The sequence below is a fragment of the Dermacentor variabilis genome, chromosome 10 (genome assembly GCF_050947875.1).
Source record: "Dermacentor variabilis isolate Ectoservices chromosome 10, ASM5094787v1, whole genome shotgun sequence".
Taxonomy (NCBI): Eukaryota; Metazoa; Arthropoda; class Arachnida; order Ixodida; family Ixodidae; genus Dermacentor; species Dermacentor variabilis.
The window spans coordinates 80,415,786-80,433,536 of record NC_134577.1 but is presented as its reverse complement, the minus strand read 5'-3'; the positions used below and the strand labels follow the sequence as shown (position 1 = coordinate 80,433,536).

Genomic DNA, 17,751 nt, shown 5'->3' with positions numbered 1-17,751 from the left:
CACCCGCTAAGCCGCCGTCTAGCAACCAGTGCCTCGCGCGAGCACTATTAATCCAAGCGAACTCGCTCGATTCCGCAAAGTGGACCTAAGGTGGCTCTGCCTCAAAATACCTATATCTTTGGCGGTGCACCCTTTACAGGAGCACAGTGGAATGTGGTTAATTCTTCGTTATATCGACGCTAATTACGACTGTATCGTTGATGTTACCAGCGCTGCAACTAATACTTCTTGTGGGCACCGGCTAAGCCGCCATCCCGTCACCAGTGCGTCGCACGAGCCCTGCTTAGTCAAAGCGACCTCGCTCCATTTTTCAAACTGGGCCGCAAAGTGGCTCTCCCTGAAAGTACTTATATCTAACGCTGTACACCCTTTACAGGAGCAAAGCGCAATGTGGCTAAATTGTTTATATATTGACTTCCCTGCTAATTTTACCTAATCTGGGACAAATTATCGCTTCTTCTCTCGTTGAGATATACGTTATGATTACTCTTGTGACTCGCTACGATGCTCTGGAGGCGCAAAAGGGTCACTTCTTTACTTGGGATGGTTACAAAAAACCCAAATCCCTCATTTTTTTATTATGGGACTTTACGTGCCAAAACTACTTTCTGATTATGAGGCACGCCGTAGGGGGAGGACCCCGGAAATTTCGACCACCTGGGGTTCTTTAACGTGCATCTAAATCTAAGTACACAGGTATTGTCACATTTCGCCCCCATCGAAATGCGGCGACCGTGGCCAGGATTCGATCCCACGACCTTGTGCTTAGTAGCCCAATACCATAGCTACTAAGCAACCATGGCGGATAAAATCCCAGATATAGTAAATCATGTGAAGTCAGCCAAGAAATTCACGTCTTCAAAAAGCGAATGCCTTTGCCACCAAGGTCTACCGTCAGCGACACACGTGCCCTGGCTCACTGCAGGCACCACTCTGACACCACGCGTTGGGCGCCGGCATCTTGCCAAAAGCGAAATTTAAAAACAAAAAAACGATGACTGTGCCCGCGCTGCGCGCATTCAATGCAGTCAACATGGCGCACCATTGCAGTGAGGTGTAGCACTGTGCCGTGGCGGCAGCGGAGGGTAATGCTAGTTCATTCATTTATTTAAATAACAATACTGCAGGCCCTCCTCGGGTCCTTGCAGCAGTGGGTACAACAGGGAATGCAGTAAACAGAAAACAAGAAAGGACAACGATACCATTTTATCCAATAAAGGACATAAGCACGCACAAAAATTGAGATGATCAGTAAATACAAATACTCTGCTTGAAAGAGTGGTTTGCAGAAACACCAAAAGCAACGTTTACGATATGTACGCAGCCTGAAGGATCTACATGCGAAATTAAAATAACGCCAATAACTTTATTGCCATTGGAATTCGAAATTCTGAATACTGTTAATGAATGCATTTGCAGATGAACAGTTTACAGTACCAGTCGGTGGCACGTTCCAATGGGAAATGGCATGTGGGAATAAAGAGTACTTGTGAGTGTTAATATGACTGGGATGGTGACGTATTGATTTATTATGATTCGTTCGGTGCTGAATGTCTGAATGGCGCTTGAATGTATGTTGCTTGTAGTATTCAGCAGGAGCAGTGATAAAGTAAGCATAAAATTTTTAATCTAGAAACCATTCTGCGTTGGGGGGGGGGGGAACTAGTGGTTGGATGTTAGCCTTGACACGCAGGCTCGTAATGCTCGTTTGACCTGTACATTGCGAATATGTGAAGGTTCTGCATGCGCTCTGTATACCTTCTGCGGCTACTGTACTCTCTTTGGTGCGGGTGTTAGCGGCGAGGCATTGTTTTCGTTCCGACGGCTCCTGATGAAAACCTAGAATCTAAGCTGACCTAAGAGTTCCATAACTCACGGTCTTGTTTAAACTATCGCACTATATTTGAATGAATATGATACTTTTTATGAAGAATTTCAGTCTCCTTACTCGAGAGGTGGGTGCGTCATGACGTCATGATGCACCGACTCGCTTCTTTCTTGTAACCATTACGTCTGCCACACCCGAGCGCAACCAGCAGACCCCTGCGTTCAACTTGTCTATATTTTATGAGTAACGTCATCCTGTGTAGTCTTACTGCTATACGACGTCAGTGAATTTTGCCATGTGTGCAATGGAAGGTATGGAGGCCGACGTGCGAACATTTTAGCAAACAAAATTACTTTCTTTTTGTAAAACTTGACGCAGCATTCGTAAAATCGGAGAACGTGCGGAAATTCGTAACCTTTACGAACAAATCGGGAGAGCTAGCTAGTATGCCCTAAAGGGAAGCTGATGCCTGTAAGTGTGCGCTGGCCACTTCCATTTTCTGTTCTGACACAATAATTGCGCTCCAAACGTCGACAATGGCAGAAGGAACTGGTTAGAAATGACAAGATTTCTAAACTTCGCGATCAAGGCAATTGTCCTAGCTAGTTCCCTATGTGTATCTACATACGGGTATGTACCGTGTGCGTCAGGACTCGCGTAATGTGAAACATTGTGTTAGCTGACGTTAGTGCTGCTCCCTGTCGACGGCAGGTGGAGAGTCGCGGCCTGGACATCGTGGGCATCTACCGCCTGTGCGGGTCCGCCGTACGCAAGCGGATGCTGCGCGAAGCTATCGAACGCAGCTGCGCCGCCAGCGGGCCCCACTGGAAAGTGGACCTCTCCGCGGAGCACGTGCCCGACATCAATGTCGTCACCAGTCAGTAACGCTTTCTCACCCTGAGATGTCTTCCTCGACTGCGAAGGTGTTTGTTTTGTAGCTTTTTGCCACTATGGGGCTGGATGTCAACTGTCCCTTCCGTGAACCTTCATTTACCTTGCGGGCTTCCGCTGAGCTGATTCGTCACATTCTTGCTCCACGGTGCTTCGAGTGGTCACTTGAATCGGCCTCGCTTTGCGATCGGTGGCATCCTGGACAGCCGAGATCGTAGAGCGACAGCCGCGCGGAGTCATTGGTCGCGGACTCGATCCCCAGACCAGCTGCGAAGCTTTCTTTCTGCGAAAAGTCCGTATATGTTTCTGGTGTAGCTGAGTTCTAAAACGAGGTGGATGACAATTTTCCCTTCATGAAGCCACCTCCACCTTGAGTGTCTCCGCTGGACTGATTTGTCATAAATAATTCTGTCTTTCATTGTCGTACTGACCGCCAGAGAGCTACAAACTAAAATACTCGGCACCATTCAGTTATCTTGCGTAATATAATTTTTGTATGTCCTCTAATATTATCCTTTGTTATACCTTGAACTGCATTACTTCTTGCATGCTTATTTTCTACGACACTGTTTTTGTACTATGTGCCCACACCTCTGAAAGCCCTGCTAAAAGGCTGAGGTATGTATCACTAAATAAAGTAATGACTATTCGGGATCACGACTCCAGAGAAGCGTGAAGTACGTGGGCATCATACGAGTGGCACGCATCCGAGATCGTGCCTGCCGGTCTCGGAAGATGTGCGAATTGCCGCCAAATGATAGATGCGAACACCGGAAGGCGCAGCAATAGTTCGATAGTGTCACTTTCAGTTTATGCTTATTCAAGCATCCGATACATCGTTTCAACGGAGAACGTTGTCTCTTTCCCCCACCTATACTACACCTTTCCCGCCCTCAACTCGCTCTCGCGCAGGTCTTTTGAAGGACTACCTTCGCGAGCTTCCCGAGCCTTTGTTCACCAAGGGCCTGTTCGACATGCTCGTAGACGGGCTGAGCGTTTGCCTGCCCGACGACCCCGAGGGCAACGCCAAGCTCATGTTCAGCATACTCGACTGCCTGCCTAAGGTCAACCGGGTGAGCCTTCCACTAACCTATCAAAATTTCCAAGTACGCGAATAAAGCAGTCACGTCGGGCAAGTTGCAGCTTCTATGCGCAGCGGTTACTGCAGAAGATACAGCCGCCTTCTTTATGAAAAAGAACATGCGAGCGCGTGGCAGATAGCCTCGAGGCCCACATGTGGCGCGGTGCCGCGGCGAGATGTGAAACGAAAAGGAGAGAGTTGTGCCGTTCTTTGATAGACGGTTTCACTCGCGCGATAACAGCAGCGAGAATGCGGCCTCAAGAAACTTCCGGTCACGGGCCTTATAGGCCTACTGATCCAGAACACAAAGAGCGTTTCTTTTAGTTGTTTTACAGTGCTGAAAGTGTATCTTTAAGTTTGTAGATAAAGAAGATGCGCATTACGTCTCAAAAATAATACAAAAATTTCTTATAACTTACGGCAACATTCACGTGTAAAATTGTCGTTATGTACAAAGGAAAAGTGTTGAAAATCTGCGGGATTATATTTCCACGCACTCCTGCGACTCGATATCGCAGCCAATGCCTTTTTTGCTCGCTAAATTTAGTGGGCTACGTCAATGAGCAAAACCGGAAGCCGTCCAGGGCCTATGTTTGTAAACAGCGAGAGGGTCTATTGCCTGCACCCCTGCTTGCAGTTTTCCTTCTTTCATCACTTGATGTTGTTATGGAAGACGTCCGGACAAGAGTGTTTCGTTGGTAACTGATAGGGTGACCACGCCATTGCAGCTTCAGGAGCATTCGACAAAAACCGCGATGATAGCTGAACCTGCGTAGATGTGTATCGTGCTGTAGTAGCGATGGCAGGCGCAGGCGCACAGAGCGTACACACTCTTGTCCGAGCATCGCTTGCTAGACTATTCAGGTAATCTCCAAGTAGCCCTTGCGGCTTGTCCGCGTCCCAAGTCAACAGAACTGCGCGCACGGGCTTCCTACACGCGCGCAACGGACTCGATAAGTGACTGCGAACGATAGATGATGGGCTGATAAACAACAGGGGCTGTGCCATATTCTTCGTAATTGCCTAGCAGACGACGCTCGGACACCTGAAAGTCCTGCGCGCATGCGCGTACCCTCTCTGTGCTTCCGCAGGTGCGCTCCGTGACACGGCACTGGCCGATGTGCCACTCGACGCTCCCGTGAGATTATTGATATACTAGAGGGCTGTACAGTCTACTGAAAATGTTTATGGGCCGCGGGACCCCAGCAAAAGCTCGACATCTCCGCAGCGTGGGCACGCAACTTAATGTTCAATTAGCACCCCACACTAAACGCGAGCAAAAATACTGCTGTACGCTTTAATTGGTTACAGTCGCAAACTGCTCAGACATTCAGAGCTTTCTCAGATCCCACGGTCCAACAAACTTTTGCGCCGGACTGTACTTCAGGTGATCTTTCGTGCCATATACCACAGACATCACATGTTGTTTCGTAAAAAAAAAAAAAAGAATCAAACATTTTTTTAATAACAAGAAGAAGGTAGGCAACGTGTACGCATGCGCAGGAGAACGCGCTACACGTTCGGGAGCATTGCTAACGGAAAAGCGCGGGGCGCACATCAAGCAGCATCTGCAACGCATTACAGCGACGCCAGTTGCAAAAAACTGAGAATTTAAACAAAAGCCTGCGCAGCCTTCTTCTAGGAGGAGCCGAATGAACGAACTCTCCCCTGCTAACAAGGATGACGTCGCAGGTGTGGCGCACTGCGTCATAGGCGCAGCTCTGGCAACGCAAAAGATCGCCAGCAGCAAAACGAAAGAGTCGGCGATTTCTACGAAGCACAGAGCATGCGGAACCGTTCTGGAAATATGCCACGCAGCACAAAAACCACAGAGAGAGAGAGAGAGAGAGAGAGAGAGAGTAAGAGGCGAGGGTTGTGAATTAAACGTCGTGTGGGCCGTGAAGCTTCCTAACTTCCCAGGGAGAACTCTGGTACTGCGTTCATTCTGTCCTCTCTTTCCATCCTTTACAGAGTAGCACGTAGGGGAATATTTCTACGCCCGCGAATCTCTCTGCTCGTTAATAGAGGTTTGTCTGTTCGTAGGCTACGTTGCAATATATGGGAATACGCTGTGATAGAACATAAGTCCCGAGTTACCGTCTGCTGTCCCTCGATATTTTGTCACGACAATGACTGCAGCACTGTGCATACTTCGTTGCAAGTCATGTGGTTTTCGATTGAGGTTGTCCGTCGCGTCCATAAACGCTCATTCTTTTCTTATCGGTATAATGAACAATGCTGTCTATTCTTGCTTGTCCTCATCTACCGCGACAACATGCATTCCACCGCGGATCGGCACACAAACTCGTCCGAATGTCAAAAACCTTGCTGTATACCGCAGTGCCTCGTACAAACAATATGAGCCGTCATGACACGTGACTGTCAAAAGCGTCGACTACCGCCATTTTCCATTTCTGCCAGCACATTCGTGCCAGAACATTTCTGCGCTCCGGCCAATTTATTTTCCCCGTCTCGTAGTGCACCGCCCTGTTCCTGCTGGACCACCTGAAGCTGGTGAGCAGCCGGAGCGACCGCAACAAGATGACGTCACGCGCCCTGGCCGAGTGCTTCGGTCCCGTGTGTGTGTGCCACGCCGAGACGGGGTTCCCCGTCTCCGACCTGCGTCGCCCCATCGAGGTCTTCGCCTACCTGCTCGACATCTGGCCGCTCAACAGGGGTCAGTGTTTACATATGCATGCCACGGAAGAGGCGTTTGAGTTACGCTGAAGCGACACACGAAAATCAGGTTTGACTGATAAAGTATAGCTTCAACACTGTATTTTTGTTAACTTCGCGGTAATGTGTTCGTTACCAGTGAAGAAAATTAGCGCCGAATTCCCATTTCTACTTTTCTTTTTTCAATTTCGCGCGGGTAATTCAGCGCCTGTAGGTCAACAGGACGTGAATTTGAAAGTATTTTCTTGCAGGTACGTGAACCGTTCTGGAGCAACAAATGCTCTCGAAACTTGCTTTTAAACTCGTTCGGGATTCCCTAACATGATGTGCCCAACATTACGGCCAGCTGTCATCGGCTCTTACGAAGAGTTCTTGCGGAAGAACACTTTGTGAATTTTGTTTTGCGTGCCTGCGCGTACGTGTGTGTTTGCGTGAGGTACCGTTGTCCGCCGCAAAATGAAATAACATTGCGAAACTGCAGCACATGCTGCAATTTCTTTCATTGCCTCTCTTACTCTTGCTGTAAAGAGGCTCTAGAGTTCCACGGGCAGCGCTGGTCCAGCCTCCTGGAGCGTGACCTTGTCGATCTGCGCGGGGGGCCTCGGTAGAGACGAGTCGATGTAACAAGAACTAATGCGCTGAAGTACGTCGCTACGTTAAACATTGGTCAGCTCGACAAGTACCCCGTTACAAAGAGCAAAGGCTAAAGGTTAAGTTCCTTGGCGAGGGGCGCTTTTTTGTAGCTGCCCGAGACACGTTGCCGAGTCACAGAGGAGGGGCAGAAGACTTCGTACTGGGGCACAAACGCGTGACGATGCACGCGGGCGTGCCCTTTCACGGTTCATATTCGCCGGAAGCACTGGGCTCTCGGCGTTCTTAGTTGTTCCCCGGGCGATAGCTTGAAGAAATTTGCGCTGTTTTCAGCCGCGTGTCAAGAATGTTTCGTCACAAAAGCGACCCGCAACGCTCCCTTATTGCCACATTCTTTGACAATTAGGAGTAGCGGGTGCAAACAATGTACATTAATAAAGAATTGAGACGCCATTCCCTTGAAATTAGACGTTGGGATAGAGAGAGAGAGAGAGAGAGAGAGAGAGAGAGTCAGAGAGAAAGCTCTTTATTGAAATGCAGAGAATTCTGCCGCCGTACGTGTAGTCGCCTGCGTGTTACTCTGCGTAGGGAAGAGTACTGGGGACAGAAAGGCCCCAGGGGCGGAAGGGCTAAAAAGTAAAAAAAAAAATAAAGAAAGGAAACATGATCACGCTATGTGCAGGTGAAACATAGGTGCATGACAATGTATGCGCAAGCAGACTAAAATTTGTCAATTAAGCCGATGTCTTCAAGGAGTATAAGCACTGTAAAGGCATTTATTAGTCACCGGCGTTTGGGACCGACCATTAGAGCAGGGCACGGACTCCCAGCACGAGCGGCGGTCACGAGCAAAAGCGCTGGAGAGGACGACCCACCTTATAGTTCCAATCCTCCTCTACACCGGAAACTGTAAAGTTTGCCGGTAATTTGTAGATGCAGGTATAGGACCAACTAATATTCCTAATTCTAGTGGTTATCGAGGAAATAGAGCCAATTCGGCCGAAATGACGAGATATCTCGCCTTTGTAACCTGGACATTTTATCCAAATGCGTTCCTCAGTTTCTAACGCATAGGGTTTTCTGGCCAGTCCAAGGCGGCACAGGTAGCTTTTGGTGAATGCGGCGTTCACAAGTCGACGACGTATAGTCTCAAGGCGACGGCGAAAGCTGATGCGGCAGTCTTCACTTTAGGACGGGCTCTGTATATTAGAGAAACGGCACGTTGAAGCGATAGATTTCACAGGCGATTCCTCTCGGCACCGTATACGTTGGCAACATTTTTGTTATTGCTGTCGGCCGTCTCTTTCGAGCAATGCGTTTAAAAGCTGGTGAATGGCACGCTATATACATATATATTTTTTCCCTCACCCGCTCACCCTTGCAGCCGCGTTCGTCGCCGCCAGCGGCAGCGACCTGCGCCCCTCCCTGGGCGCCAGCATCGCCGCGGGCAGCGGCCTGGGCGGAGGCTCGTCGCTTGGGGGCAGCACCTACCTGACCAGCTCGGTGTCCTCGTCGTCGTCGCACATGGCCGGATCGCTGGGCGGCGCCGCCAGCGGCCTCTACTCGACGGCCGGCATCTACACCAGCGGCGTGCACTCGGCCGGCGCCGGCAGCTACACCAGCCGCACGAGCGAGCTCGCGGGCGGCGGCGGCTACACAAGCTCGACACTGGGGTCGAGCAACACGTACTCGAGCTCCGGCGGGATCGGCATCTCGGTGCCCATAACCACAGTGCCGAGCCTGTCGTCGCTGGGCGCGTCCGACAAGCTGACGACCACCGTCACCGCGCCGTCGTCGTCGTCGTCACCGCCTCGCGACGCGACCGCCATCACCACCACCGCGTCGTCTACGCTGACCAGAGAGCGGCCCGAGCCCCGGGAGCGGTCCGAACACCGCGAGAGGTCCGAGCACCGCGAGAGGTCCGAGCATAGGGAGCGGCCAGAGCCTCGGGAGCGCTCCATCATGGGTGACGTCGGCGGTACGCTCGAGAGAGGAGCCAGCGGGCACCTCCTCAACTCGACGAGGGACAGGGTTTGTGACGTCACGGGTGGTGCCAACCCATCGGCGAGAGCCGCGGGCTTCGGCGGCGCCAACGGCATCGGAACTGCCTCCGGGATCGGAGTGAACGGCGGGGGCGGAGCCGGGGCGAACGGAGCGGGAGCGAACGGAGGCCTGGGTCCGTCGATCTCCTCCGTCGCGGCGCAGGGCTCGGAGTCGAGGCCCGGCGACGCGACGTCGGCGCCCGACAGCAAGCCGTGGCCCAGCCAGAGATCATCACTGCCAGAATCTGCCTGTTGATCCCGTGCCATTGTTTCGGTTTCATTCCCTTCACCCACGTCCTTTGTTTCATCCGCGTCTCGCGCTCCAGCCGTCGTGTGCAGGGCACGTGGCACACCGGGAACGGACCGGCAACCGTCGCGGTGCGATTCCTCCCGCGAGCAGTGAAGGCGTTCGAGCAGTATCGCGCGCCCCCCCTGCAATCCTGTTCGGCGCTCCTCTGGTCGTCATTTCCGGCGTCTCGTCGACTAGCGCGTCATTTCCTCCTCCCGCGGTACGGGCTGTCTTGTTCCGATCTCCACGTTAGCGCGGCTAGTTTTCGTTCTCTTTGGCCTCCTACACCTCGGTGAGGTGTGCCCGCGCACAGCAAACGCACTCCGGGCCACCGTGTTAAAAACGAAAAGAAAAAAAAACGCCGAACTGGCGAAAGCATAAAAGATGTCCCTCTCAGCACCAAGGGGGCGTCGGGAGTATGGTCATTTACCTTAGTCGCGCGATACGCCTCCCGCCACCTGTCGTGAGGAAGTGGAAGCCTGTCGGACCGGGCACACGACTGGCGATGCCTGCCGGTCGCTTGCAATTCGTTAGGGTGCGGTGGTGGCGGCCCGACGCGAGTTCGCTATATCGGGTGGTGATGACGTGGCAACGAGACAACCGCGAGTATCGCCGCGACGCTATTCGCCGGAGTCGTGAATGAGACGCCTCCGTGGCCACGACGGGATCCGCAGTACTGCCTACAGCATTGCTCTGCAGCGCGCTATGGTTAAGCGCGACATTAGTTTCTCCAACGTTTTACCGCTTCTGTGAGACGTCCGGGAGGACGACCTTTCCTCTCCGGTCTCGTAGTCAGAATCGGAAGCCGTTTTCACTGCGGCCTTACGGATGTATGGTTTCGCTTTTAGCAGGTGACTTTACACCCTGTGCGAGACCTGTCACAAACAGAAGGAAACGCACACGGCTCTGCTTCGCGTGTTAACGCTCTCTCCTGGCTCCTTGCAGAACTGCATTATTACAAGCGCGTTAAAGAGAGGAGGGGGGGGGGGAGACGGGCAAAAAGGAATAGCAGCAAACGTTACCGCGCTGGCTTCTTCAGAAGCTTCGACCTCGGCATCACTCGAACCCATTCAGGGCTTTTGCGGTCGCAATCTTTTTTTTTTTTATTCGAAGCCGCCGCAGTCTGTTTTGCAATGCGAGGCGCACGAGCCATTTTAAACGTGAGATGCCGCCTCGATAAATATTACCGATCCCTTTCCGCGGGCTAGCAGAGATCGGAGGCGCTAGCTAAAACGCGTCTTTAGTGTCACTGTAGTGCCCGGTCAACCGATAAGAATGATTCACCACGTCCCATGAGCTTCGCAACCTGTAAAAGAACGCGTTCAAAATGAAAAGAAAAAAAAAAAGAAAGCTAGAAGAAATGAAGAACCAGCCAACAGCTTAAAAGGAAGTTTTTGTTCGGTTTCGTCGAATATACGTCTGAAACGCAGAAATACTGTCAGTAATCGTTTAATTTATTTGAATAATATTTGATAAATGCCTGAATTAGTGTATAAGTTCAAGTGAGATTTTGGGAGTATGTTTTTATTTAGCCTTCCAGAAATTCTTCACTCCGCGAAAGGAAGGCATATGGCATTGTACGAACTGTATTAACATTGTATTAACAGACCTTTTAAAGTGAACAGTTACAACACACCGACGTGGTGTATGTATGCGCATTGTATTTCCTTTGTTTTTTCTCGGCAGTTTCGCAGTAGCCTCATTGACAAAGCACCTGCATCTTTTAGATTAAAGGGAAAATTCGTGAACATTGTCCGCTTGCGACTCCCTAAAAGACGTCGCTTGCGGAATCGCGAGCTACATTTTTTTTTTAACATAAGGCCATATTGGGGGGGGGGGGGGGTGATCAACTGGTTAGTTCAAATTGTATTAACTTTGCTAATTGTTATATTTTCGAATACATTCATCGCGCAAGATATCATACAGTCATGTGCGCCAAACATTCCATTGAATCTGACATTTTCATTCAAATGCCAAATTTTCGTTCAGGCCGGTTTGGCGGCAGCCCAGAGAGGATTGTGCAGCACTGCTGTGGGCTTGCTGGTTAATCGTGAAACTGAATCAGCGCTGTTTCAGTGTGCCGCTTAACAAAACCCTCTCTGTGTTTCAGACACGTTAACATACGGAGCGTACACGCATTTGCCGATCATACAGTTAATAACGTCTCGAGCCAAAACGAAGGTGCGACTCGTTAAACCTAACATTTCGGGGTCAACTCGTCTCATATCTCGTGGGTAAAACGGCGAATGGTTTAAATGCACCGAGTTAAGCGTAAGACGTCATAACCCTACCCATAATATAAAGATATTGATATCTTATAAAGCAGGCAAGCTTGCAGAACATTTCAATAGCAGGCGATAGAATGGAGATGGCGAAACGTTTCCCACTGGCTGTGATGATCTATAATCATGACCTTATGGCTTTGAGTCTACAAAAACGTTTGATTGAGGCTGCTGGAGGGAGAGGATAAAACTCATTGCCTCATTTTCAAGGGAAATATCGAAGATCTTGTCAAGAGCGCAAGCCTACAGGAAACCTTGATAACAGTTCATAGGAGAGAGGGGATACAAGTGATGACCGTGCAATCACGGTCTGTATAATGGACGACTTGTCAAGAAGATAAATCTACAAAAAAATGTTGATAAAAGCCGGCAGGAGGGGGATGGTGAAACTCCTAGCCGCCTTATCAAAATTTTGCATAAAGATCTTGTCAAGGAAACGAGTCTATAGAAATTGATAACACGTAACAGGAGGGAGAGGGTGGTACTCCTTTCCGTGTTACCAGTTTCTATGAAGCTTCACTCTGCCGCTATGCGTTGTTTAGGAATTTAGGAAGAAGCCGAGTTTGCCCCGAAACGTGGAATATAACAAATTCTATTTGCTGGATCGCGACGTCAATCAACGCCTAATCATTCGGTCCAAGCAGACGGCAATCTTGTAAAAAATACTCCGATTCCACGTTTTGAACGCTCATTGTAGACAACCGATACTTACGGAGACAATTGTATATGAACACTAAATCAGTTTAAACTGATATACTGTTCTTTCAAAACTCTGCTTTTGGTTAATTTGGCGACCGCAGGTTTTTATTAGAAGAGAAAATTGAGGCCGGACCTAATGTCTTCTAAGTGTCGCGCACAAACCACGTGGAGGTACATCAGCGGAACGTCACGCATTTCAAAGTATGTACTTGGTATTTACTGGTATTTGGGCCGCTGTGACGTAGTTCTCAGAACTTGATACGCTCAGTCCTTTGTTTTCTTTTGTTTCTGGCGTACAATGCATATATATATATATATATATATATATATATATATATATATATATATATATATATATATATATATATATATATATATATATATATATATATATATATATAGTAATAAAATGCTAAACAGCTACCCAGAGCAGATGCCATCAAAATTCAGGACGTCACGGTGAGATAGTGTGGGACCTTCAAAATCTCGTCTTGCCTAGCAGCGTCTCGTTTTGCGTCTTTTCTAGCTTATCTCAAGCCTTCTCTCACAGGAGGAGTGAGCTTATTTTTTTTTCCTTTTATTGTAGGCGCGTGTTTCACAGACGCAGCTAAGCTTACTTTCCTCTTCAGAGTCCCTTCAACTTGCCTCATTTTGCGTGGCTGTGACAGTCGTTCTCAGCTTCATGCTTTACTAAAACACGGCTACAACGATAAAAGGAACCGTATTACTGGGATTACGCCAGTGTTCCGGCCTAACCCATACCGAGACAGCGCGGCGCTGATTAGAACCAATGACTACTTCGCGGGTACCCTGCACTTTTACGCATCCGAAGCGGCCATGTAGTTGTGCTTTGAACCGGCTCGGGCGGAGACGTTAGGTAACACGAGCTTCATTTTACGCGAGACGACTCGCCGCGTTCGCGTTTTTGTTGTTTCGTCGTGTAGGAGTCGCGGATGATCAGCAGAAGACCGGAGAGCCTTATGTGTACGACGGCCGCTGCACCGTACTGACCATAGACACGGCGGAAAAAGAAGTGAACGTAAAAGAAGAAGCGCGAGGCGAACCCCGCCGCCGGCCATAGTACGGTGCAGTGGCTCTTTGCTACGTTAGCAACGCAGCCACCGACTTCGCGCCTCGCCTGTTTCAGTCTCAAAGTGCGGAAACGTTTGTACCTTCATTTTCGAATGGCGTGTGAACTGCGGCGAATTCCGTTTTGCAGAGCCCGATGGTTGACTGCCGTTTTTTGAACGAATGTTTTCGGGCCACGGCCGGAGCAGGATTTCTGTATAGAGCACACATGAGTGGCGCCATGTTTGCGGATGTTCTCTTTTGCTTTTGTTCGTTTACTTCGAGTGCGTACAACGGTTGTGACATTTTATCTTTGTGAATGAGTCTGTCATACGATGCACTGTAGCACGTTCAATCGCCCTTGTTTCTCGTCTCTGTGTGCGGTCTCTTCGATCAACCTTAGCCCCTTGACGTGTACAGCGCTGAAGTGCGAGGCACTTCCCTCGACGCTGTGAAACCGCTGCGCGGTATGCAATGCTGCGAGGTGACATTTAGGCCACGGCCAGACGCCCGGCGGCATAGCCGACTGCCCGCCAGTCTTGCCGGCGTGTCGTGACTACTTCATTGCCGCATTTGCGTTCGATTTTGCAGAGCGACCGATTCCTTGCGTCTGTCGAACAACAACGGGTTTCAACGTGTTAAGCAGAAGAAGAGAAAAAAAACATGCTGTTCAAACCTTCTCCATGCTCTAAGCAGGGGGTGACTCATCGATTGGGAAGGGTATGCTCTTGCGAGGGTTGTTCCTTCAGCGGAAAGAACTGCGGTAGTGCCGAACGTAGCAGGTATTTCTTTTCCCCACTGTTTCGGACGCTGGTTGTAAGTTTCGTGAAGGCCGCTATACAGTCTTTCGTTATCGGTACACGCGCGCGCTGTTGCGTACGAACTCACTTGGAGGTAAAAGTGGCGCTGCAGTCGCTCAAGAGACGCGGGGATCAGGGGAAGCGTGGGCTTTTTCTGAAAGGCGTTTCTTCAGTCGGGCGTTTCGCTTCGGATACGATTCGTCGGTTTTTGTATCCGCGGTTCATTTACATTTTCTCATAATCTGGTCGTTAAGCGCACTCCGCACGAGTTGCACAAACATTTTGCATCAATTGCTATGTGACGCACTCTCAGATAGAGATACCCTAACGACCCGGTGGCGGTGTCGTCGCTAGTGACACACTGCGGAGCAGACGAACAGAGTTTCCAGGCAAAAGAAGACAGTATGCTCAGAACCTTGGAACATTTCACAGCATGGCCGCTGTCCTTAGCGCCATCTTTTGTTCGAAAATTACACCTTGAAGCCGTTAACAATGTATACCGATGATTCCGCTGCAGAAAGGGTGTCTACACGACCGAAGTGGCTTCGCGTGTTCAGCCATCGGCCAAAGCAGGCCAGTACTTGTACTTCGCACGATAACCATGCGGATCGTAGCGCCAATGCTGAAACTCGCCAAGGCACTAGCGCCATATTTCCCTCTAGGCCAGTTTCCGAAAGTCTAGGAACTCGCCATGGCCTCCGAGAACACGCCATGGCCTCCGAGAACACGCCATGGCCTCCGTGGCCGCCAAATCACCGCGTGCGTATTCTCGCAGGCCACGGGCACATGCGGGGAATACTCGACCCCGTTCGACATGTGAGAAAAGCGATTAGCTTCGTCCTTTACTTTCGGTGCATTATTCTCGCATTCATCGATCGATAAATTCTTGCTCGTTGAATGAGTGACGACAGCCACAGACGATGAGCGAGGCTTGACGGAGTACTGACACCAAAATTTTTACTTATCTTCTTTTTTTCCTTTCCGTTAAGCAAAGCCTGAATATATCTAAACCCTACAAGAAGCATTGGCAAAAGCCAGAGCGTCCTAAATAATTTGCCAAATTACCTGCTTTTACGATGCAGTTTTGGTTTTGGTAGCCGGGCAAGCGAATGCGTTGGTGACGTCATGATACACGGGCTCGCTCTGCTCGTGCAGTCGTTGGGGCTGCCATGCACAAGCGCAGCAGCAACAACAACAATTAAAACAATGTACGCAGCGTTTTCTTATTACTTTTTTTTTTTGCGAGCAACGTCATTCATAACCTAGCTTTATCGTTACGTGACGCCAACAAATTTTCGTCTGTGTCGTGACCCCACCATAACGTACGTCAAGCCAGCTCCGGCATTTTGAGACCAAAACTTTGGCCTGAAATAAAAATATGTTTCCCAAAAGATTCACACTTGCCAAGTGTAACCCTCTGACACGCGAAAAGCGTTAGATACAGAGCTTTTCCAAGTTCAAACAACGCGTGTCAGTACTCCTTCGAGAAAATGACAGACTGCTTCAACTTGCAGAGTCGAAGAGGCAGCAGCAGTGAGAGAGGCACTCACTAAATATTCATATATGACGGTGCGGGAAAACCACAAGCCAGACCTCTTTTATCTTACTACCAGCTCTGATGGTTACGGCTACACTTTCAATCGAGCAAAGCTTGCATGTCCTTTTGTTTTTTTTATACAATAGTGTTCCTTAATCCGCCTCCACGGTAGCGTGCACTTGACCACCTGTCAATCATGTTTTTTTCCCCCTCCGAGCGACGGTACTAACTGGCCAGCCGGGTCGCTGAGCGGGGCTGCAATACTATCTGGCATTCGATTTCGCCCAATCCAGTTCGATCGTTGCCTTGCCAGCTCGCACTGCGGCAACTTCACTCGGAGCCAGCCGTAAAGCGGCTCGAGAAACGGTGTTATCGACGACGCGCACCGCATGTGTAAGTATAGTGCACGTTTGATGTAAGGCCCTCTCCCCCGATTCCCGACATTCCCCCCGCGCGCTGTTCCCCAGTAGTGAAGAAAATCTACCATAGGCCACTTCAAACTCGGTATGCATTGCGTGGTGGGAAACTGTATCATCGGACCTTGCACATGTAAACGGTTGTCGTGTGAAAATGAAATATATATGTACATATATTTTCGGGCGGACTCGCGCGCGCGCAAACACATTTCTTAAAACGAATGCCTAAAGTTGGCTTTTCCCCACGAAGACTCTTACTGCGGCGAAAGCAACGGCTCTGACGTGCGCCTTGTTGACGTGCTGCAGGCACGCTTCAAGTGCGCGCGACAAGTTTTGACAAACTGAGCTCCTCGCAAATCCAGGCACCAATTCCGACAGTTACCTGCGCGATCGTCGTTTCAAACTCGCACGTCAGTCAGCGTTCGCAAGTCTACATTGTCCCGCGACACCCGTATACCTGTGCAGGGGTTCAGCCTGTACGACTAACGATGACACTTAGCACGAAGGTTTCTCCACATTTCGTTGCACGCGAAGTAAGGTTTTCATCTAGTGGCGTTGGCCGTTGCACGCAAATAGGCTTTTCGTTCCCGCCATAGTTGTATAAATTGCGTTTTACGGCTGATGTTCTTTTTTTTTTCTCTTTCGTCAAATTAATTACGTTCGCGAATAGAGCGGTTACAGAACTTAAAGTAACAAGAATAATAAAGAAACACTGTCGGGGAGGGGAATGTTTTATACGTATACACGTCGCGTTTTTTGAGTGAGTTTGGTGGGAGGTGGTTGGTTGGGTGAAAGTCTTTTTTCATGCGTTTTTTTTTGTTGTTGCTCTATGCCTGTCTGTCTGTACGTCTGTCTGTCTGACTGTCTATATCTTTTATGAAAGTTCTTTTTCTCGTGGTGTGAATGAGTTTGGGGGGGGGGGGGGAGTCGTTGTGTCACTTGGGTAAAACAAAACGCGAGAGTTTTTCGCGCGGCTCGTGTGAGTAGCGAACGTGTATTTTTGACGCACTAGACAAGACGTGTTTGACTTGCTGCACTGAATGTTCGATAACGTTTTTCTCACTACTTTCGCTCGTATTGTTTCGTTAGGTGAATCTGTTTCCCATACGCTCCTACCTATTTACCCCTTTCCCTCTACCCCAAGGAAAGTTGTTAGAGATAATATATAAATATTATATATAATATATATATATATAAAGACCCCTTTTTTATTGTGGCAATGTGAATTTTTGTATTCGCGCCGCTGTACCGTCAAGCGCCTCCGAAAAAAAAAAAGGAAAGGGCGTTGGACGGGCGCTTTCATGCTGTTTTGAGTCCGAGGCAATGTATTTCCTGTGCAATGACGACGAGTGGGGGCCGCAAGGCTGAAGCGTGTTATGTAATTTATTCACATTCCTCGAGCGAATGTTGTTGACGAGTGCGAATACCGACATGGCGTCGCGTGGATGCCGCGCGCAAGGCGGAGAAGGGCGGCCGGTGAAAGACAGTAATAACAAATCTCCAATCTGGTCCTCTCCGAGACATTCCTAATCATTAGCGTGGAGTGTATAC

The 17,751-nt window shown here is 49.5% G+C and overlaps 1 protein-coding gene across 2 annotated transcripts in view; it reads left to right on the top strand.

Annotated features, from left to right (window-relative positions):
- Positions 1 to 12,677, top strand: part of RhoGAP100F (Rho GTPase activating protein at 100F) — a 155,413-nt gene extending 142,736 nt beyond the window's left edge. For both annotated transcript variants that reach the window (XM_075673009.1, XM_075673010.1), the window contains exons 13-16: positions 2,540 to 2,705; positions 3,632 to 3,792; positions 6,279 to 6,477; positions 8,452 to 12,677. In XM_075673009.1, the coding sequence (XP_075529124.1) occupies positions 2,540 to 2,705; positions 3,632 to 3,792; positions 6,279 to 6,477; positions 8,452 to 9,365 (1,440 nt within the window). In that variant the 3' untranslated portion in view covers positions 9,366 to 12,677. The remainder of the gene's footprint in view (positions 1 to 2,539; positions 2,706 to 3,631; positions 3,793 to 6,278; positions 6,478 to 8,451) is intronic.
- The last annotated feature ends 5,074 nt before the right edge of the window (positions 12,678 to 17,751 follow it).